This window comes from Aricia agestis, chromosome Z (genome assembly GCF_905147365.1).
Source record: "Aricia agestis chromosome Z, ilAriAges1.1, whole genome shotgun sequence".
Classification (NCBI taxonomy): Eukaryota; Metazoa; Arthropoda; class Insecta; order Lepidoptera; family Lycaenidae; genus Aricia; species Aricia agestis.
This window is the reverse complement of record NC_056428.1, coordinates 28,199,094-28,218,346: the sequence shown is the minus strand read 5'-3', so window position 1 is coordinate 28,218,346 and position 19,253 is coordinate 28,199,094. Positions and strand designations below refer to the sequence as shown.

The 19,253-nt window shown below is 35.7% G+C and overlaps 1 protein-coding gene across 1 annotated transcript in view; it reads left to right on the top strand.

The window, feature by feature from the left end:
• LOC121738834 (sushi, von Willebrand factor type A, EGF and pentraxin domain-containing protein 1) overlaps positions 1-19,253 on the top strand; it is a 146,837-nt gene that overhangs the window by 102,211 nt on the left and 25,373 nt on the right. The window contains exons 5-9 of the mRNA XM_042131081.1: positions 9,749-9,871; positions 10,544-10,707; positions 12,193-12,319; positions 12,671-12,820; positions 18,605-18,781. Of these exons, the coding sequence (XP_041987015.1) occupies positions 9,749-9,871; positions 10,544-10,707; positions 12,193-12,319; positions 12,671-12,820; positions 18,605-18,781 (741 nt within the window). The remainder of the gene's footprint in view (positions 1-9,748; positions 9,872-10,543; positions 10,708-12,192; positions 12,320-12,670; positions 12,821-18,604; positions 18,782-19,253) is intronic.

Genomic DNA, 19,253 nt, shown 5'->3' with positions numbered 1-19,253 from the left:
CGCTCTAACAAACAATCTATGCTATCTATATTCTCGCGCGGCACGCACTTCCTAATACTATCGCTTAACAGTCCATAAATTATGTCTATCTTCATTTCTTCGGGAACCTCGTACGGGAGTCGAGCGAAGTGGGCACGGATCTTCGACACGAAGGAATCGACGTGCTCGTCCTCTTGTTCTCGGGCGAAAATCTCGCGAAATATCCAATGGGCGGGACGTGGTGCGCCGAACATGTTACGTAGCCTTTTTATTGCGTCGTCCCACGTTTGTACGGTGGCTTTTATGCCTTGCCACCATACCGCAGCCTCTCCCGTTAGCAGCATAGGCATACCACGGAGCGCGATGTGGTCCGGTACATTCGCACACTCTTTGTACGTAACTATGTTATCGATAAATGCTTCTACGGCGTCGGCGTCGTTTTCCTTTCCGTCGAAGCGGGCGGTGCACGCGACGAAATTTCCTACCGTTGCTGTCGCCGGAGTCGGGGCGGGTGCTGCTTGTGTCTGTGACTGAAGACTTTGGATCACGCCGCTTAGAAGTGCGGTGAACTGGGCTTCTGACAATGTGGCGCCGGTATTCACGGGCGCGGGCGCCGCCATGTTAGCGTCAGTTACTTCTGCACTCGCGTTTTCTTGTTGTCGCGTTTTCGGCATTTTTGTGGTCCGGCCACAAGTTGGGCGCAATTTTTAAGGTGCAATACTTTTATTCACTTTACTTATGCACTTAAAATACAGGTGTGGCTCACTAATAACTATAATTAGGTATAATAACAACAAAGTACACAATCAAGTAGTGCAGCTTACGCTCGCGCGTCCCGACTGGCGCGGGGGTGCCGCGCTCGCCGGTGCATTCCAGGACGCTTCACCCCGCGGTGCCCCTTGACCTCGAGCCCCGATGCAACAAGATCGACTCGATTCGGCGGGCGTCGTTACAACTATTATTACGCGCACATACAAACAATAATAATAATTAACACACGCGCTACAACTGTCTAATTTTTGTACATTCTTCTTAATTCCAAATTTTTAACTACAAGAAAAATAAAAAGCAATAAAGTTAATAAGGCCAATCCAATAAATCTAATGATAATTTAGATGGTACAGGAGAAAAAGGAAGCAAAACTAAGCAGAGAATTTGAGAATCGCATTAAACCAGTGCTGTGACTTTTGTTTCATGGCAGAAGATGAAGTCATAAACAAATCAAAATCAAGTTCAGGAGTATCGTTCAAGTTGTTAATTACTTTTGGAGATCTAATGATGAATTAATAAAGATTTTTGAATGATAAGTTTTTTCGCTAATTTGTATTGCAGAATGGGACATACAGGGGAGTCTGGATTCAAGCTGATCTTGATGCTATTTTAGGGAAATTTTAGAAAGGAGTAATGGCGTGTCAATTTTGTTTTGGATAACTTTGAAGGAAAAGGATAACAGAGAAACGGCTTCTATCGATGAGTAAGGGCCACCGCACATAAGAGACACGACAGTTTTTAGACAATCTTGTTTCACAAAGACAAGTCAGCTTTACGATTAAAGAGAAACAGGGGCCGTAGCCAAAGTCCCTTTCGTTAAAAACGATGACGAAATTCGTTATCAAAATTAGTCTTCGAAAACGAAATGTCATTTAGCGCTGACTTATGTCAAACCGCATACGTTTTGGTAAAGAATTTCGTCATCGTTTTTAACAAAAGATACTGTGTCTAACTGGGCAGTTGTGTCTACTTCAAATGTGCGCGTCTAGTACTTTTTATTATGCGATAGTCTGTCTAAAACTGTCGTGTTTCTAATGTGCGGTGGCCTTAGGTACTTTGATACCCTATTTAATATTTATAATAATACTTCTTAACGCGAGCGAACCCGCGTGCAAAAGCTAGTTTATCTATATAAATAAAAATGAATTTTCAATTTTGACAGTCTTGCTAAAACTCGAGAACGGCTTTAGCGGTTTAGCTAATTTTAGTCAATGTGGAAATCCAGGGAAGGTTTGTAGTGACAATGTAAGGAGGGAAAAAGAACTTCGCCGGGTCATCTAGTAACGAGATAAAAACAATAAAATATGTAAGTATAACAGCTGTTCTCAGTACTCTACAGTATTTCTACATGGCGCTTACATGAGTCATATCTAAAAGTATGCGACATAAAAATACCATCGAGTTATACTTCAAACGACAGTCCGACTGTGAGTGGAAGATAGCATCTACTTTTACTTTCGAAACGTACTTATATGACACGCGATTCGTATTCCCACACTCGACAAATGCGTTCGCTGACTTATTTACTATCGTACGTAGAGAGTATTTAGTAAAGTTACATTCGATAATTTCGATGGCGAAGTCAAAAATCGATTTATAGAAATAACCACCATCTCAAGAATATAAGGAGTCAGCAAAAAATGTTATAAAAGCGTCTATCAGCACTTTTGTATGAAACTTTCTGTTTCAAGTAGTACGTAAACTTAACTGCATAGTGAAAGTTGATCGTATATGACTTCCATCTTCATTCATTTATACATCACCATATAATTAATTGATATCTACTTAAAGTTTAAATTTAAACAGCCTACATGCCGAAAGCCGAAAATAGCCGAAGATGACTAGTCAAAGCCAAAGCGGACCGGACATTAATTGCATGTCACAAAATTAATTTCAATGTCTTAACCACAATCGCCATATGACTAATGACTATAGAACGTCACAAAGGTTTGACCGGCTCAGACATATCCTATTAGCCAGATGTCAAGCTTAATGTGGATTGTCATAGCTAAAATCCATCAAATATGCTGACCACAACCGCGGCCTCTATAATCTATATTAGTCTTCTACTAACCGATATCCGAACTTAAATCGACCTTCACCAAGCTGATAATAGAATCAAACTTAAATTGACCTTCACCGAGGCTGATATTAGAGTAAAAAATATCTTATAACAAACTTAGTGTATTAGAATACAGATCAAGTTTCTGGTAAGGAATCATTTCTAGAAAGTAATAGATACATACACAGTATTAATTGTTATATTGCTATTATTTGTAATAATATTATGGAACTTGGCCTATAATAATATTAAGATCCGAATAAAGATATATTTAAAATTATCATGTTTCATATTTTAAAGAAATGTTTTTTTTTTTTTTGTAATACATCACTTTCTGCAAACTTGAGAGTTGAGGATCTTAAAGGGGCGCCTAACCCTAAACTGTCGATTTTATAATTCATTTTTATACTTGAAAAATAAGCCCCGAATTGTTTCATTTTCTAAAATTAGATACTACATTATATATCCGAGAATTCGATCTGAGCAAAAACACGATATCTTAAAATTTTCTCGATAGAAAAAAATCACAAAGAAGCATCTAATTTTCACGAATTTTTCATTTATTGCCATAACCGTGCATTGAACTAAGTTAATGTTTTAACACATTGTATAAAATTCTATCATTGAGAGATCGACCTAGCGGATTTTTAAAATGCTGTATATTTATCGAGTTATTAAGAAAAAAGTAATTTGGCGATGAATCCGCGTCGTTCTTTTTCACCTGGCATGTGAAAGACGGGCGTGAGTGTGAAGAGAGAAGGACGATGTTTGATTTTTGGGGTTAGTCGCCCTCTTAATATCTTTGCTGGTTGCTTAAGGCATTATAATATTATATTCTGTACTTAAGGTCGCAAGTCTGTCAATTCAATTTTCCTATATATATATATATGAAGCAAAGCTCGCTCAAATAGCTAGTTAATTATTATATGTTAACAAATCATATAACATGTAATCATCATAATAATCATGTATTGTATTATAATGAGTAAGTAATTAAATTAATTTACATAAGCTAAATTCTAGATTCCATCTTACATAAAGAATTTAAGGGTCGTACTCGAGGTCTCACAACAATGGTGTGGCACTTCCTACACAATAATTAAAGTTGATTCTGTATCTACATGCCGACCATACCTGACAAATTGCTTATTGTTTGTATGTATGTTTGTATAGTATACATACAATAATTTCCAACTTGTCAGTACGATTCAACGACAGGTGATAATAGAATAGTTACTTGATAACATAATAATTGGCTTGACATTAAATGAGACCTTTTTTATCTTCATAGGATATTTACATGAGAAGTACTGGTCAGATTAGTGTGAAAGCCTGGGAAAAACTAAAATGCTGCCATTTTACAACCGTGAGAGAGAGAGAGAAAAATTGACAGCCAAAAAGTCGATAAAACATGCCATAGATCATGACATTAAAGGATCGGACACCGGTGTCGGGACACATTGTATATATTATATATGCAAGAATTGCTCATTTAAAGATATAAGATAAGATTAAGATAATTTTTTTATATATACAATATAGATAAAATTGACTTTATAGTATTCGAAAGTGTGTACTGTGAATGTTCAGTTAGCTTTTGCATTGGTATGATTGTTTTTGGCTCCGGATAAGCATTATTATTAGGATAGAGGATAGCTGTTTCAATAGCGGTTTTATCTAGGAATTTCCGCACGAAAAAAGTTGCGAGCAGCGCCTAGTACAAAATCTGTATATATAAAACTCAAAGGTGACTGACTGATTGACATAGTTATCTATCAACGCACAGCCACTAGACGGATCGGGCTGAAATTTGGCATGCAGGTAGCTATTATAACGTAGGCAACCTCTAACGGCCGGTCCCAATATTTAATCTATCTCTGGTTTTGCCCTACTAGAGATAGGAATAGCTCACATTAGACATTAGATACATATATTTTATGTCAATTGTGAGCTATTCCTATCTCTAGTAGGGCAAAACCAGAGATAGATCAAATATTGGGAATGGCCGTTAGAAAGGATTTTGATAACTTCCAACCCCGAGGGGTTCAAATCGGGGATGAAAGTTTGTATATAATAATACTTCTTAACGCGAGTGAAGCCGCGGGCAAAAGCTCGTAACCCATAGAGTTACAAACGTATCAATATTCCTTTCATTAGCTAAGTGTTATTGGTCTCAATAGTTTACACTTTACAGCTCTTATTTACTTTCAGAAAAGTTTTGAAGTTGGCGATACCAAGTAACCATTTCAAGTTTTCACTTTGAACAACTTTCAGTTACAAGTTAAATTGATTTCTAAATTAAAAATACGTAAGCAGTGCTTCAAATGTATTAATTTAATATTAGGTACGAGTCTATGCTCAATTTTATGTAAAGTCGGTCCGTCTCATCTTTAACTTTAAGTAGGAAATAGGTAACTTCGGCATTAACATTTTGCAGAGACTTTCGTTTTGGTATACATACTGGATAGATGATTATATTTTATGTATACAGTTTTTGGTATTATTAGTACCAAAAACTGTATACATAAAATATTTAATTTATATTATAAAATTACGTAAATAATAATTGCTAATTTTTTTTTAGCAATTATTATTTATGTAATACTTGATTAATACTTAAAAATATACAGAAGATGTTCGTTTGTTTTCAAAAGTAGCTCTGAGGTTACTGCTCCGAATATAAAAACTGGTAATAAAAATCCGATTCTACCTGTCTGTCTGTATGTCGCTCTATATCAATAATGGCAAGAGGTAGGCACTTTAATTTTTTAATTATTTTGTTATATGTGTACCTACTTTAATATTAAATAATAATATTAAAATAAAATAAAAATTTAAAGAAGGCTCCCATACAAAAAGCACAATTTTTAGCCTATTTTTGCACTGTATCGGTACGGAACCCTTAGTGCACGAGTTCGACTCGCACTTGGCCGATTTTTATTAATTTACTGAATATTAAAATTTGTGTTGTAATAACGAAATACCTAATCATTCTTTCCCTGGATTTAATATGTATTTAATCTTAAGCATGATTTAGTGAGAAACGGTAACGACTAAAGTAGGCATTTATAATACTAGATGACTCTACAACTCCGTAGCGACAAAATTCGTGCGGGAACCGTACATTTTTCCGGTATAATAAGTAAGTATCCTTTGTCTTTTCCGGGGACTCAAAGTATCTCCATACGCATCAAAATCGGTTCAGCGGTTTGGGCACAGATTATAAAATAGTTATACTCGGTTTCGGCGTGAAAAGGTAACAGATAGACGACGACACCTTCGCATTTATAATATTAGTGCGGAATTACGAATTCGCATGAATACGGATGCAAACTTTATCTTAAACTCTATCTAATACTCTGACGAAACGTTTTGATGATGTATACGTGACATCAAACAGCTTACATCAACTTAAGGTCCACACTGCCGTTTAATTCAATTTATGTCTGTTTCTACTAAACTTACTAATTAGCCATCAGTGCAAATCCGCAGGACGCAGGTAATACTAAATCCCCGATGTAGGGGTTCCGTAGTGAGACGATAAGCTTTCGGAAGTCAAGTAAAGGCATTACGACCGTTTCAGGGCCCGTTCCACGAAACGGTTTTGAGACTCAAACGATCGGACGAGAATGCCACGTCCTGCTCTAATAACGTCATTTCATGTTTGTTACAGTAGGACAATGATGTTTTATTAAAGATGGCGTATGCTCATACAAAGCGGTCCTCAGAATTTGTTCCTGTGTGAAATAAATTACAACAATGAATGCGACAGATAATACGTTACGAATGATATAGAAAATGATTGCTACTTTGAGTTGAACATCGGCACGCATGCGCGATTATTCTGTCACACGATTATCTGTCCTTAATACGCTGCAGTTGTCGTCCGTATTTTCTATCCTTTTTTAGTTTAATTTTTTGCATTAAATATTTTGTCGATAATGTTGGAAAACATCCAAATAAAAAATAATTAGATGTTTTCATGTACTTACTTGTGGTACGTAACTTTTTCATCCTTTTTTACCTTATAACTATAATTTTTGCATTTTCTAAAAACGCAGCTTGGCATTTTAAGTCAAAAACGCAGCTTGGCATTTTAAGTCAAAAACGCAGCTTGGCATTTTAAGACACAATGATATTCTAACGTGACACCTCGTCGCTCACTCGCTGTCAACATGAAACTAACTCAAAAGAAGGGACTTACCTTCATTTGGCCGTATCAGACTGTAAGCGCTAGTGCGATATCTACCTTTTTTTATAATAGAATATCATAGGAGTAGGACGCAACATTCTCGTACGATTGAGTCTCAAAACCGTTTCGTGGTACGGGTCCTGGGCCCGATTCTCGTGAAGATCGAAATAAGTTTCCCGATACGAGAATTAGACTATCATGAAAGCGTTAGTCTTCGAATCGCGTTTATTAGAGTATTTTTTTATCTTTTATAAAAATATTCATTTTTATGATTATTTTTATCATTTTTAATTTATTAATTAACAAACGCGCCAGGCGACACAGACATAACAGCAACAGAAAACTTTGGTCGCTCATATTTTAGTCACTTATAAAGAAACAAGAAATGTTTTCTATAATTTTATTTTCAGTTTCATTAAATAGTTATAATGTGGTTTATTTGACAAAACCTTACAATATGTGCACCTGGAGTGTGGACATACCCAATTCTTATTACAAAATACCTTGTCTATTCAAAATAAAAAGCCTTAGGGTCACTTCAGACTTCAGACCGAAACGCGACGCGTAGTTGCATTTCTAAATTTGTATGGATTTGACAGGATGCATGTTTATTTGACAAAACCTTACAATATGTGCACGTGAAGTGTGGACATACCTAATTCTTATTACAAAATACCTTGTCTATTCAAAATAAAAAGCCTTAGGGTCAGTTCAGACTTCAGACCGAAACGCGACGCGTAGATCCTAGTGGTTTATTAAGACTGATCCCAAGACTAAGTCGTAGTAGGGCTAGGATGCCTAAGCGGCAAATTTACATAATTATGTAGACAGAGTCGCACTCACATAATTTACATAATTATGTAGACAGAGTCGCACTCGCATAGTCTTACAATGAAACAAGATGAAACAATATTAAACATAAGATCATTTTAATAATCTATAATATGATGTCCTAGGAGTTCAATTGGTAGGTTACTGATAACATTGTTATTAAATTATAAAGTACATATATACTGTAATGATAGCTATACATAATTAATTGTTGTGAGCGAAATCTGCCTACAAACTGTTGTATAGTTTTGCAGATAAAAAATGTATGATAGCTGTAAGTATCTGTTTATTGAATAAACCTTTTTTTCATTTTCATTTCTAAATTTGTATGGATTTGACAGATTCACAAGATGTCTCACGCAATTTAAATCTGTCAATTCAGTACAAGTTTAGAATTATGCATCTACGCGTTGCGTTGCGGTCTGAATTGACCCTTAGTAGTTGTATAACATAATACCTAGACTTGACGGATATTTGATTCCAGCTAGAAGTTTCTATTGAATACTAATTGGCGCAGATGTTTTCCTGAGCCTTATTGTTCATTTGTTTTTGTTTTTCTTGTTTTTCTTTTTAGTTAATGGCTGCTAATGGTTCTTAGTAAAAGAATCTCGTTAAAATGTTTGTTTATTAGATCTTGTTTCTTATTTATTTAGTGACTAGAAATAAAGTATTTCTAAAAATAACGTTGTTGTTTTATTTATTATGTTTTAATTAAAAACGTAATAAGTAAATAAAACGACAACGTTCTTATAAGAATTAGTTACATAAGATTCCATTGAATCTGAATTTAATAATAATTATTGGTACTATCTACAGGACAAAGAATAATTTCCAAAAAAAAAAGTATCACACGAAATGTTAGATTATAAATATGGGTCTTTATGTTTCAAAAGGATGTGTACTGTGGTCCAAACTACAAGATGTATTACAAAAGTTCTCATATTATTATGTCCACAGCCATAGATCATACTTGATCTATGGCTGTGATTATGTACAATTTTTTGTTTCCCTTCTTTCCACGTAGACTGTAATTGTTGGATAATCCCTGTTTATAAACCGACTTAAAAAAAAAGGATTTCTCGAACCGTCCAGTTATCCTATATTATGTTAGTCTATAATAGCGTCTGAACATCTAAAGCGCTAAATTTCAAAATTGTATGTATGTATGTTTGTATTCGCATAATATCTCCGGAAGTACAAGTCCGATTTAAGTAATTCTTTTTTGTTGTATTCCTCAACTTAAGGAATACTGCAGTGTCATTAGAATCAGTTCCACAGTTTCTGAGATAGGGAATTTTGAAGTCTTTTTTTTTTATATAATGTACCTACCTATTATGATTTATAGTATATTTTTATTTTATTTATATTTTTTTAAATATATTTTGTTCGACACAGAACGATATCTCTTTAACACCCTAGAAACTCCACAAGTTTGAGTGACCCCTCTCCACCAAGCCAATGTCACAACATCTAAAGGCAAAGGGTGGAGCAGCATAAAATCTAAGGAAATCGGAAAATGTCGGATCTACTGGCCGCCACACCGACTGGGACCTCACCGTTCAAAACATTAATATTATTATTATGTAATTTATAAAATAATAAATATATATTTATTTATTATATGTATATATTATAGTCTATTCCATTGAGTGTGTGTATATATATATATATATATATATATATATATATATATATATATATATATATATATATATATCGGTCAAATAGCTAGTATTACTTATATAAAAAAAAGTGTCCATGGCGTGATGGACTACAATTAATTAAAATTTATAATATTATTTCAATTATCCTTGGTGCGAAAAATCTAAATAATAAAATAACAAAAAAAGGATATGGACGAACAGTCCATAGACGTCTCAATTTTATAATAAAAAAAAAATATTTTGTTCTAGACGAAGGCGTGACAAAGACGTTCACATGCGCTAGACCTCTGATAGGTCAGTACGTGTTCCTGCAGCTGGTCGGCGTCGAGGGCTCCCTCTCTCTGTGTGAGGTCGAGGTCTTCACCACTGAAGGTCAGTATACATGATACATACATAATATAGCACACAGGGTGTAACAAGTGATAGTACTTTAGGGTGTGTATGTGTTCTTTGTAGAGAGTTCACTAATTTGAAAGCGCTAGAAGATCGAATTTGTTTTCACTGTTGTATTGGCAAGCGCCCCAGTGTCACGAGTTTCTCTTACAAAAGTTTAAGAAATGTTGGTCTTTCAGCGCTGCTATTTTCACAGTGGACTCTCTACGAGGAACACGAATATACCCTAAAGTATTACTATACACTTAGTTTTGTTAAATTCTGTATATCATTTTTGCCAAAATGTCCCTTACGACTTCCGGTATCGAGTACTTTGATGCTAGTGACACGCAAAGATTTTTAGTTTCAAATGATAATAGAAATCATGGTGCAGGTGTTAGAATTTTCTCCATCGTCCATCAGCTATTTTTATGTACGTTCAAGAAGATTATCTCTGATGGCGATCGGCAGATCCATTTCATTTAGTCGGGCTATGTCAATTAAATGGTGACAATTTAAGTAGGTCCGCCATCTGCCCATGAATCAACTGGTCTGATAGTATGTACAATGTACATGTTGGGAATACGACGTTATTCCGTGCACGTTATTCTTCGTTTTGTGTTTTGTGGTTTCCTCGCAAAGGAAAGGTATAAAGATTATATTTGTTTCTAGAATTTTCCAACGATCGATGCGCTCCAATCGGAGCGTCAGCAGATGTGGAGCTGGCGGCGTTCTCCAGAAACTGTTACGAGTTTAATGTGGCCAAGGGCGCGTCTTTCGACGACGCTCGCAGACAGTGCCAGCTACATGGGGGAGATCTGATACATGGATTCTCGGTAATTTTTTATTGTGAGCTAGGTTTTACTGTGATCTTTCAGGTATACGAACTCTCTAGGTATGAGGATATGGAGGATGTAAAAACCTTGAATATACCCTAATATTAATTTTGTCCTTCCAATCGGGGACAAAACGCCCTTATAGAACTAGGGAAGAAAATCCATTAATTGAACCTGAAAAATATCAAGCTAAAATTTAGTTCATGACGTCATCATATTAGCATAACTACAAGACTTATTAATTTGATACAGCAACAGACATATTAACGTACTTATTATCTATTCTGTGATATTAATAGATATCAGCGCGGCGCTCAATCAACACTGTCAATCTAAACTTGGATAGACAGTAGGATTGACATCAATTTGACATGACAATCCAAGCATCCATTAGCTCGATGTATAATGTATCGTATCGACCGATATAAATGAATCAGAGGAAATCCGGAAATATGAAAGCGGTATATATACATCTATGGTTTAAAGTACGGATTGTTTCAGATCAAATTTTCTGCAAACCTCTCAAAACGTGCACTTACTTTTAGAAATTTCTGCGAACTAATTACGCGTGTCTCTGTAAATTGTAATACAAAATCTTGTATAGACTTAAGCTTTATTCATTGAAGCGATCTCAAACCGGGGGACTTATACGGAGTTGTAAAGCGATTGCCAAGTGCGTTTCACAAAGCGCATTGTAAATATATCCAACCGTACATCCGATCGCCATGCAACTTTGTCGACTTGTTGTTTGAACTTTGATCATGTGACAAACTGGTGTGAAATCTCAACATCACCTACTCAAGTTTAACATCTTATCTTCTTACATATAAAATTCTCGTATTACAATGTTAGTTACCGTACTCCTCAGAAACGGCTTTACTGATTTTTACCAAATTTTATATGCATATCCAGTAGGTCTGAGAATCGGCTACTGAGTACTTTTTATATTGATAAGTGCATTTGTTGAATAAATAATAGTGAATTATTACAACTCGAGACTGACGGCGACCATGGTTGTTTGTGCGACGGGATAGCGATGGACGTTGTCATTGTGCAATTTTACTTATTTAGTCACTTCAATAAAATAATATGGGCGAAATATTTTATATGGCAAAACAACGTTAGATAGTCGTGTCAGCTAGGAAATATAAAAATTAAAATATAATTATTACTAAGGCAAAACAGAGTAAAAGTATACCTTTTATTTAAATGAAGTGTTTGTTCCTGCTTCACTCAAAAAATATTAACGAATTTTTATAAAATTTTACATGATAGTAGGTAATTTGAGCACGGGATTAACACGTCGTCATGTAATAACTTTCATATAGATAATAGTAGTAGCTCTTAAAAATCCTAAAAAAACAATGACTCCTAAGGCCTACATTGTATGTACATATGAAAATTAAGAATACTTAATTAAGAGTACTTACTATTGAATAAAGTGTTTTAAGTGACGATAGAATACTAAAGACACATTTTCAACAGGGACCCACGTCAAGTTATTTAATTCAAGAGTTAGACAGACGGAAGCTCCAATTGAAAACTCAGCTGGTATGGATCGGAGCTCAGAAAGAGCCCGGCCTTACCTCCAGGACATGGAAATGGGTTGATGGTATGTTCTTGTTCCTTAATTCTATTTAAAGCTCCTTGTAATATTTGGATATACAAAAGGAACTAATACGTTCCTTATAGTCACGAGAGGGCAAGAGCGAAGTCAAAGAATCAGTAAAAACAAGAGACGAAAAAAAAATTGTACATTTTCCTTCAACGCAAGAAATATGCCCCAACAGTTTTTGTAATACTAACTACACACCTTTTAGTTGTGTTGTTAGTATTACATCTATCTATTTTCATTGCTATTATACCTAGGTTATCTTGCGCTTTTAAAGCGGGCAATAAGCTAAGTAAAATTATTCTGAAGTCTTTTCTGGATCAAATCAAATAACATATACACAAATTTCAGGTGACATAGTGGTCAAGCCGACATGGGCGAAAGACCAGCCGAACAACTACAACGGCGAACAGAACTGCGTGGTGCTCGACGGGGGTCGGGCCTGGATGTGGAATGACGTTGGTTGTAACCTCGACTACCTCCACTGGATATGCCAGTACCGTGAGTGTCCGATTCATAGGTACATATCTATCTACATATCCGCTAAGCGAATTCTGCTCACCGCTAAGCGAATAGCGTGCTGATAAGTGAATTCTGCGCCCCGGTAAGCGAATTCTGTGCGCCGCAAAGTGAATGCAAATAGTGCATGGAGTGCGCGCGGCCTGTTGCTAGAACTTGGCCTGCGCACTGCCGTGCGCTTAGATTCTGCGGGTTGCTAAGTGAATTCCGTGCGCCGCAAAGTGAAGCGTATTTTACTAAGCGACGTACTAATTTGTGTGTGAACTATTTTATGATTGCAAAGCAAATGTTTTTTTAGACCAACCCGATACTACACTATAAATAATACTCAAAGTTATTTGTTTTAATTTTTAAGAATTTAGACGCATAACAAAATTACAAAATACTTGCATAATATTCACATCATAATCTAGATTCTAGATTTACAATAACGCTACGCTTTTTTACCTAAGTATTTTTTCATGTAAGTTTTATAACTGTTATGTGTGCGGCAGAAAATAAATGGACATATCGATCTTAATCTAGTTTGAAAGCTAACGTGAGTGAGAGTGATCGCCATAATTCATCATGATCACCTCGCATGCTTCTTTACACTATCGAAAGTTATTGTTATTATTATTATTGTTGTTATTCATCAATAACAAACAAAGGACGAAAACTTTAAAACTTATTTTACAGTCAAAGGAAGTAAAGCATATGAAGCTTGTCGTCGCGAGTGTATAATATATTATGCATTGCGACTGTGTCCATTCATAGTTATTTTACCTCGGAATTTATACGAAAATGATCCTTGTCCAGTAGAAATATAGATCGCGTCGGAAATTCTGAGAGTACCGTAGAAATATGGTGTGCAGGGAACGCGCAATGTAACGCGAAGAATTTCACCCATTCACTTGTAGCTTCAATACTCGGAATTGCGATGCGTCGATCCATCTTTTGTACAAACAGACAAAGCTTTTTGACATCATAATATTATGATTATTATGTCTATGCGTTTATACAGGGTGTAACAAAAATTGATAATACTCTCTCAGCTGTCTTCTTTATAAAACCAATTTAGTTATGTACTATCAGCGAGGTTGCTGGCAACATCTAAATGATGTATTATGTATACTATATGAAATTGCGACATCGCATCGCATTTTTGTGCGATGTTGTTTTTGCGATACGACGCCGCAACGCAGTGTTGTGGCCTGGCCCAATATCCATACACGCATTTGATTCGTATGCAATATCATATCTAATGCATAATGATATTAGATTATAATGATATTATGATTTATGCCAATTCAATACAATATTGTTGTTATGAATCGCATTAGGCGCCGCGAGATACGAGTTCTGTCACCGCTTTGTTACCTCCAATTTTACTACTCACCTTAAATATTTCCCGATTTCGCGATTATTTTAAGAACGAAATGAGCCAATTTATAGCACCAGCCGTTTTCTAGTTATTCACATTTTTATATGCCGTAAGACGATTATTTTTTTGCCCATGTAATGTTCAAAAATCTACTTCGGCGGGACTTAACCCGACCAAATGACGTAAATCTTAACAAACAATTTCTCAGATCGCACATTTTATTATCATTAGTTCTGTGATCCATTTTAATGAAAAAGTAGCGGAGATTTTACAAATTCACGACGTATTTTGTCATATATACACTATACAGGATACTTTGATATTATCTGTCTGGCTTTGATATGCAAACGCGGCAAACAGGTGGACAGGGGACTGAATCTGATATAGTTAGTTTCGCTTTTACGACAAACATATTTCGCACAAAGTCAATGTAGGTATGTCTGCGAAAAAGGGATGGTTTTTTGACTTTTAATGGACTTTTCCCGGAAAAATCCCTTTGGCCATTTAGTGGGAAACGGACAAAGACTCTTATTATATCATAAAAAGACCAGCAGCCCGATTCACAAAGCGAATCGCACGAATACGTCGCGAATTTCGGAAACCCCTGTCACATTCAAGCAAATTACATTCGAATGTATCCGAATTTTGCTGTCATATTGACAATTAGTGACAGTTCTTTTGTGGGCTTATTAGTTTTCGTCACGGATGAGATTTTGACATCCGACGTATCTGAAAAATATACCCGCAGGTTAAATATGTACTAAATGGCTATCATACAATTGAAAAATAATCGGCCAAGTGCGAGTCGGACTCGCGCACGAAGGGTTCCGTACCGGTATAGAGCGAAAGTAGACAAAAATTGTGTTTTTTGTATGGGAGCCCTCCCTAAAAGTTTACTTTATTTTACTTTTATTATTAATTACTAAAGTACAAATATAATTAAAAATTTTGTGAAACCTACCTAGCTGTTACCATTATTGATTACGAGCAAAAAAGGCCAAAAAAATCACGTTTCTTGTATGAGCCCCCCCTTAAATCTTAACTATATTTTATTTTCAGTATTTGTTATTATAGCGGCAACAGATATACATAATCTGTGAAAATTTTAACTCTCTAGCTATTACCGTTCTTGAGTTACAGCCTGGAGACTGACAGGCGGACGGACTGACGGACGGACAGACGGACAGACATCGAAGTCTCAGTAATAAGGTCCCGTTTTTACGCTTTGGTTACGGAACCCTAAAAAATGAAATGAACATTGTTTTATTTCTAAGCAAAATAATAAATGTTTTTAAAATTATTCTACTTGTTGACCTACCACCGGTTCGGGTTAGAAGAACTGGCGTAAAGAAACTCTCTGTCTCTCTTTCTGTTAGCAAAAAGTTGAGCCACCAAAAAGGACATAAGACAGATACCCTTAAAAAACGTACGGTTCCCGCAAAAAACAAATTCCTGGACAACGAGGTTGCGGGCAATATCCAATACAAAATATAGATAGTTAAAAATATGTATAAACATAATATTATACAGATAGCTAATACATATACCGATATAAGATAAGTATCACATTAATACGCAGAACCAATTTTTTCCGATTTTGGTCAGGATATATTCCCATATCCCATGCGCTTTCAAATTTACTATCGCTTTGGTACCATCAGTTGCTGAGTGAATATTACTCACAAAGTTAGCGTGAGCCCCGGATAAAATTCTGCACGAGAATTATATCCGGCATAGCAAAATTCTGCGTTCGAATTTCTATCTCCCATGCTTCAAATTTCGACGGATATCTGTTCTATATAAAGTTTAATTCGTACTTTAGTTAGAGCATATAATATACAATTTCCTTACTACTTACTAGTAATATTTGACGACCTCTATGGCTCAATGGTTAAGAGCGTGTGGCGGCTCAAGCCGGGGGTCACGGGTTCGAATCCCACCGACGGAACAAAAGTTTTCAATGTTCCTGGGTCACGGATGTGTATTAAAATAATTATGTAATCTAATTTAATAAAAATCTTAAATATATCATGAATAGTATAAAAGTATTAAATATATTTCCATTGTCTTGTACTCGTAACACAAGTCCATCAGATACGTAGCACGGGGCCAAACTGACATGTTGTGAAGCGCCTATAGTCATGACTCGGGATTAAAATCCCGGGACAGAAAATGAGATAATATTTATCTCAGAGAATGTACGTATATTGTGTGTTTTATCCCGATACAAATCAACAAGCAACATCTAGTGCTATATGTATTATCCTTGTCGTCTACCTTGTGATCAATAATAATCATGATTCATGTACCTAAAATGTTGAATTGAGAACATTACTTGGCTTAAAAAAATTAAACTAATTTTCTTTTTCTAACATCATAATAATATAACTTAAGTACTACCTAACGCAACGCGCTCCTTGTTCGAATCAGTCCAATTTCTACACTACATAATTTGGTGACCTACAGCAGCTTTCAACATACCTATTTCTCAACCATTACTCTATAGGATTTCTTATAAGTTCGTAGCCATTGTTTAAAAATGTATTCAATTTATAATTTTCGAACAAATGTTGGTTTTCTTTGATCACGGTTCGTTAGCGTTTGTTCATGGTGTTACAAAACGAACTCGTGTTTCAATGTAAGTTATCGTTAAAAGTGTAGCTAAGTATTTAAAATGCTTCAACGTTCTTTTGTATTTCTTTCGTAATGTTTTTTTTCTTGCACATAGATTTTGTTTTTCTTAGACTGTGTATAATCTGTAAAAACTGGAAAATGATGAAGAGTCACCATCATCATAATCTTATATATAAAATTCTCGTGTCACAATGTTAGTCACCGTACTCCTCCGAAACGGCTTTACTGATTTTTACCAAATTTTATATGCATATTCAGTAGGTCTGAGAATCGGCTACTGCCATGGGTACTTTTTATATTGATAAGTGAAAATTATTACAACTCGAGACTGACGGCGACCATTGTTTGTGCGATGGGATAGCGATGGACGTTGCCATGGTGACATACTTATTTAGTCACTTAACAATAAAATAATGCGGGCGAAATACTTTATATAGCAAAGAAACGTTTGCCGGTACAGCTAGTATATAGATGTGACTATGTCTTAAATGCAAGGTGTAACAAAACTAAGTGATAATACTTTAGGGTGTGTATGTGTCCCTTACTTACTGTGATAGTAGCAGCGCTGAATGAGCAATTTTTTAAATTCGTATGGCAAATGGGCAAGCGTCATGAATTTTTCCAAACAATGGTGAAATAAGTTACTTTTTCAGCGCTCCCATTTCACAGCGAACTCTATATGTATAGGCGACCCATACATACCCTAAAGTTAGATTTGTTATTATCACTTAGATTTGTTACACCTTGCATTTAAGACATAGTCACATCTATATACTAGCTGTACCGGCAAACGTTTCTTTTTCACTTAGATTTGTTACACCTGTAGATGTCACAACATCCATAGGGTGGGTAGGTTCACACGGCACAATCCTGCACGTTCTTTGCAGTATACGTCTGCCGGGTGCCATCGAAATTCTCATACATACGTAATACCAACATCATTTTCTCATACGAAAATATTTAACATGTTTGAGTTATTTTTCAGCTTAAAATAGCAATTACCTAGGTTCCTACTTCCTACACAAATTTTTTTTACAAAATATTTATACTTGCACAATTTTTTTTTTTGTGTTTAAATATTTTATAGAAAATTTACTACTAAATATTTAAACACTAAAAAATAAAGTAAAACTCTAAAAATATATAAATAAATATTAAATTTACTACAAAATATTTAAACTTTACTGTTTAAATATTTTGTAAAAAAAAATGTGTAGGAACCTAGGTAATTACTATTTTAAGCTGAAAAATAACTCAAACATGTTACTTAAATATTTTCGTATGAGAAAATGATTTTGGTATTACGTATGTATGAGAATTTCGATGGCACCCGGCCTCTTAAGTTTTAATATTCATACCGCCGATTGCACTGCAACAAATCGTGCAGTACTTAATCAACGTGTTTTTTTCGAAAGGTCTAAACTACTGGTCTGGTTAAGACCATGGTAGTTTAATCGTGGCTATAACTAGTCTGTTTCTAGTTGGTTTGGAGATAAACAATGAGGGTGCCTGGGGTGGTTTAGGGTGCCCCTAAAATTACACGTCGTGTTACATTCTAATCGGGCAATAATCGACGTGTAATGGTTCATATACATTGTATGCGCCACTATTTATTCGTTAAGACGTATACTTACTGCAAAAAATACGCAGGAAACGTGCAGGATTGTGCCGTGTGAACCTGGCCGTAGAGATTAGATGAACAATCGACTGCAATTCCGATAGCGTACTAACCTCTGAAAACAATGACTACATAAACTTTGAACTTGTAGTGCCGCCGACCTGTGGCAGTCCGGATAAGCTGTTCAACACGACGATAGAAGGGGACAACTACAGGGTGGGGTCAGCCATCACCTACAAGTGTCCCGAAGGTCACATGCTGGTTGGGGACAGGACGAGGGAATGCAAGGGCGACGGTTTCTGGTCGGGCAACGCGCCTAACTGTAAATGTGAGTATGTGCTATTGTTATTTGTTTTTGGAAGGAAGTTCCTTATTGTGCGTTGGGAAAGGGGGCTAAACGGAAACAGTTGTAACGACATGACACAAAAGTGTCGGTATCGGTCTAGAGCAAAAATGCTATTGTTGTAAGCCGTGCGGTAGCGCGTGTTTCTCTCTCTCTCTGTTCTTTTTTGTGTTTTTTTATAACTTCGTTCCAGTCGGGTGTCCGTTGACACCTCTCAAGTTTTATTTTTTAGCTTGAGCAACATTTAGGAATTGGGGTCATGGTGGCAAGATGAGCAAAGCGCAAAACGTCTGCTCATGTTACATCATACATGGCACCGTTTTAATAAAAGCTATAAAACAGGAAATAAATTAACAATAGAGCGGCGACTCGTTTGCGATCGATAGCAAACGAACAGGTTGATGAACCTCTCAAAAAACAAATAAAGGGAACCGTATTGTCAGTTCCTTGGTTTTAA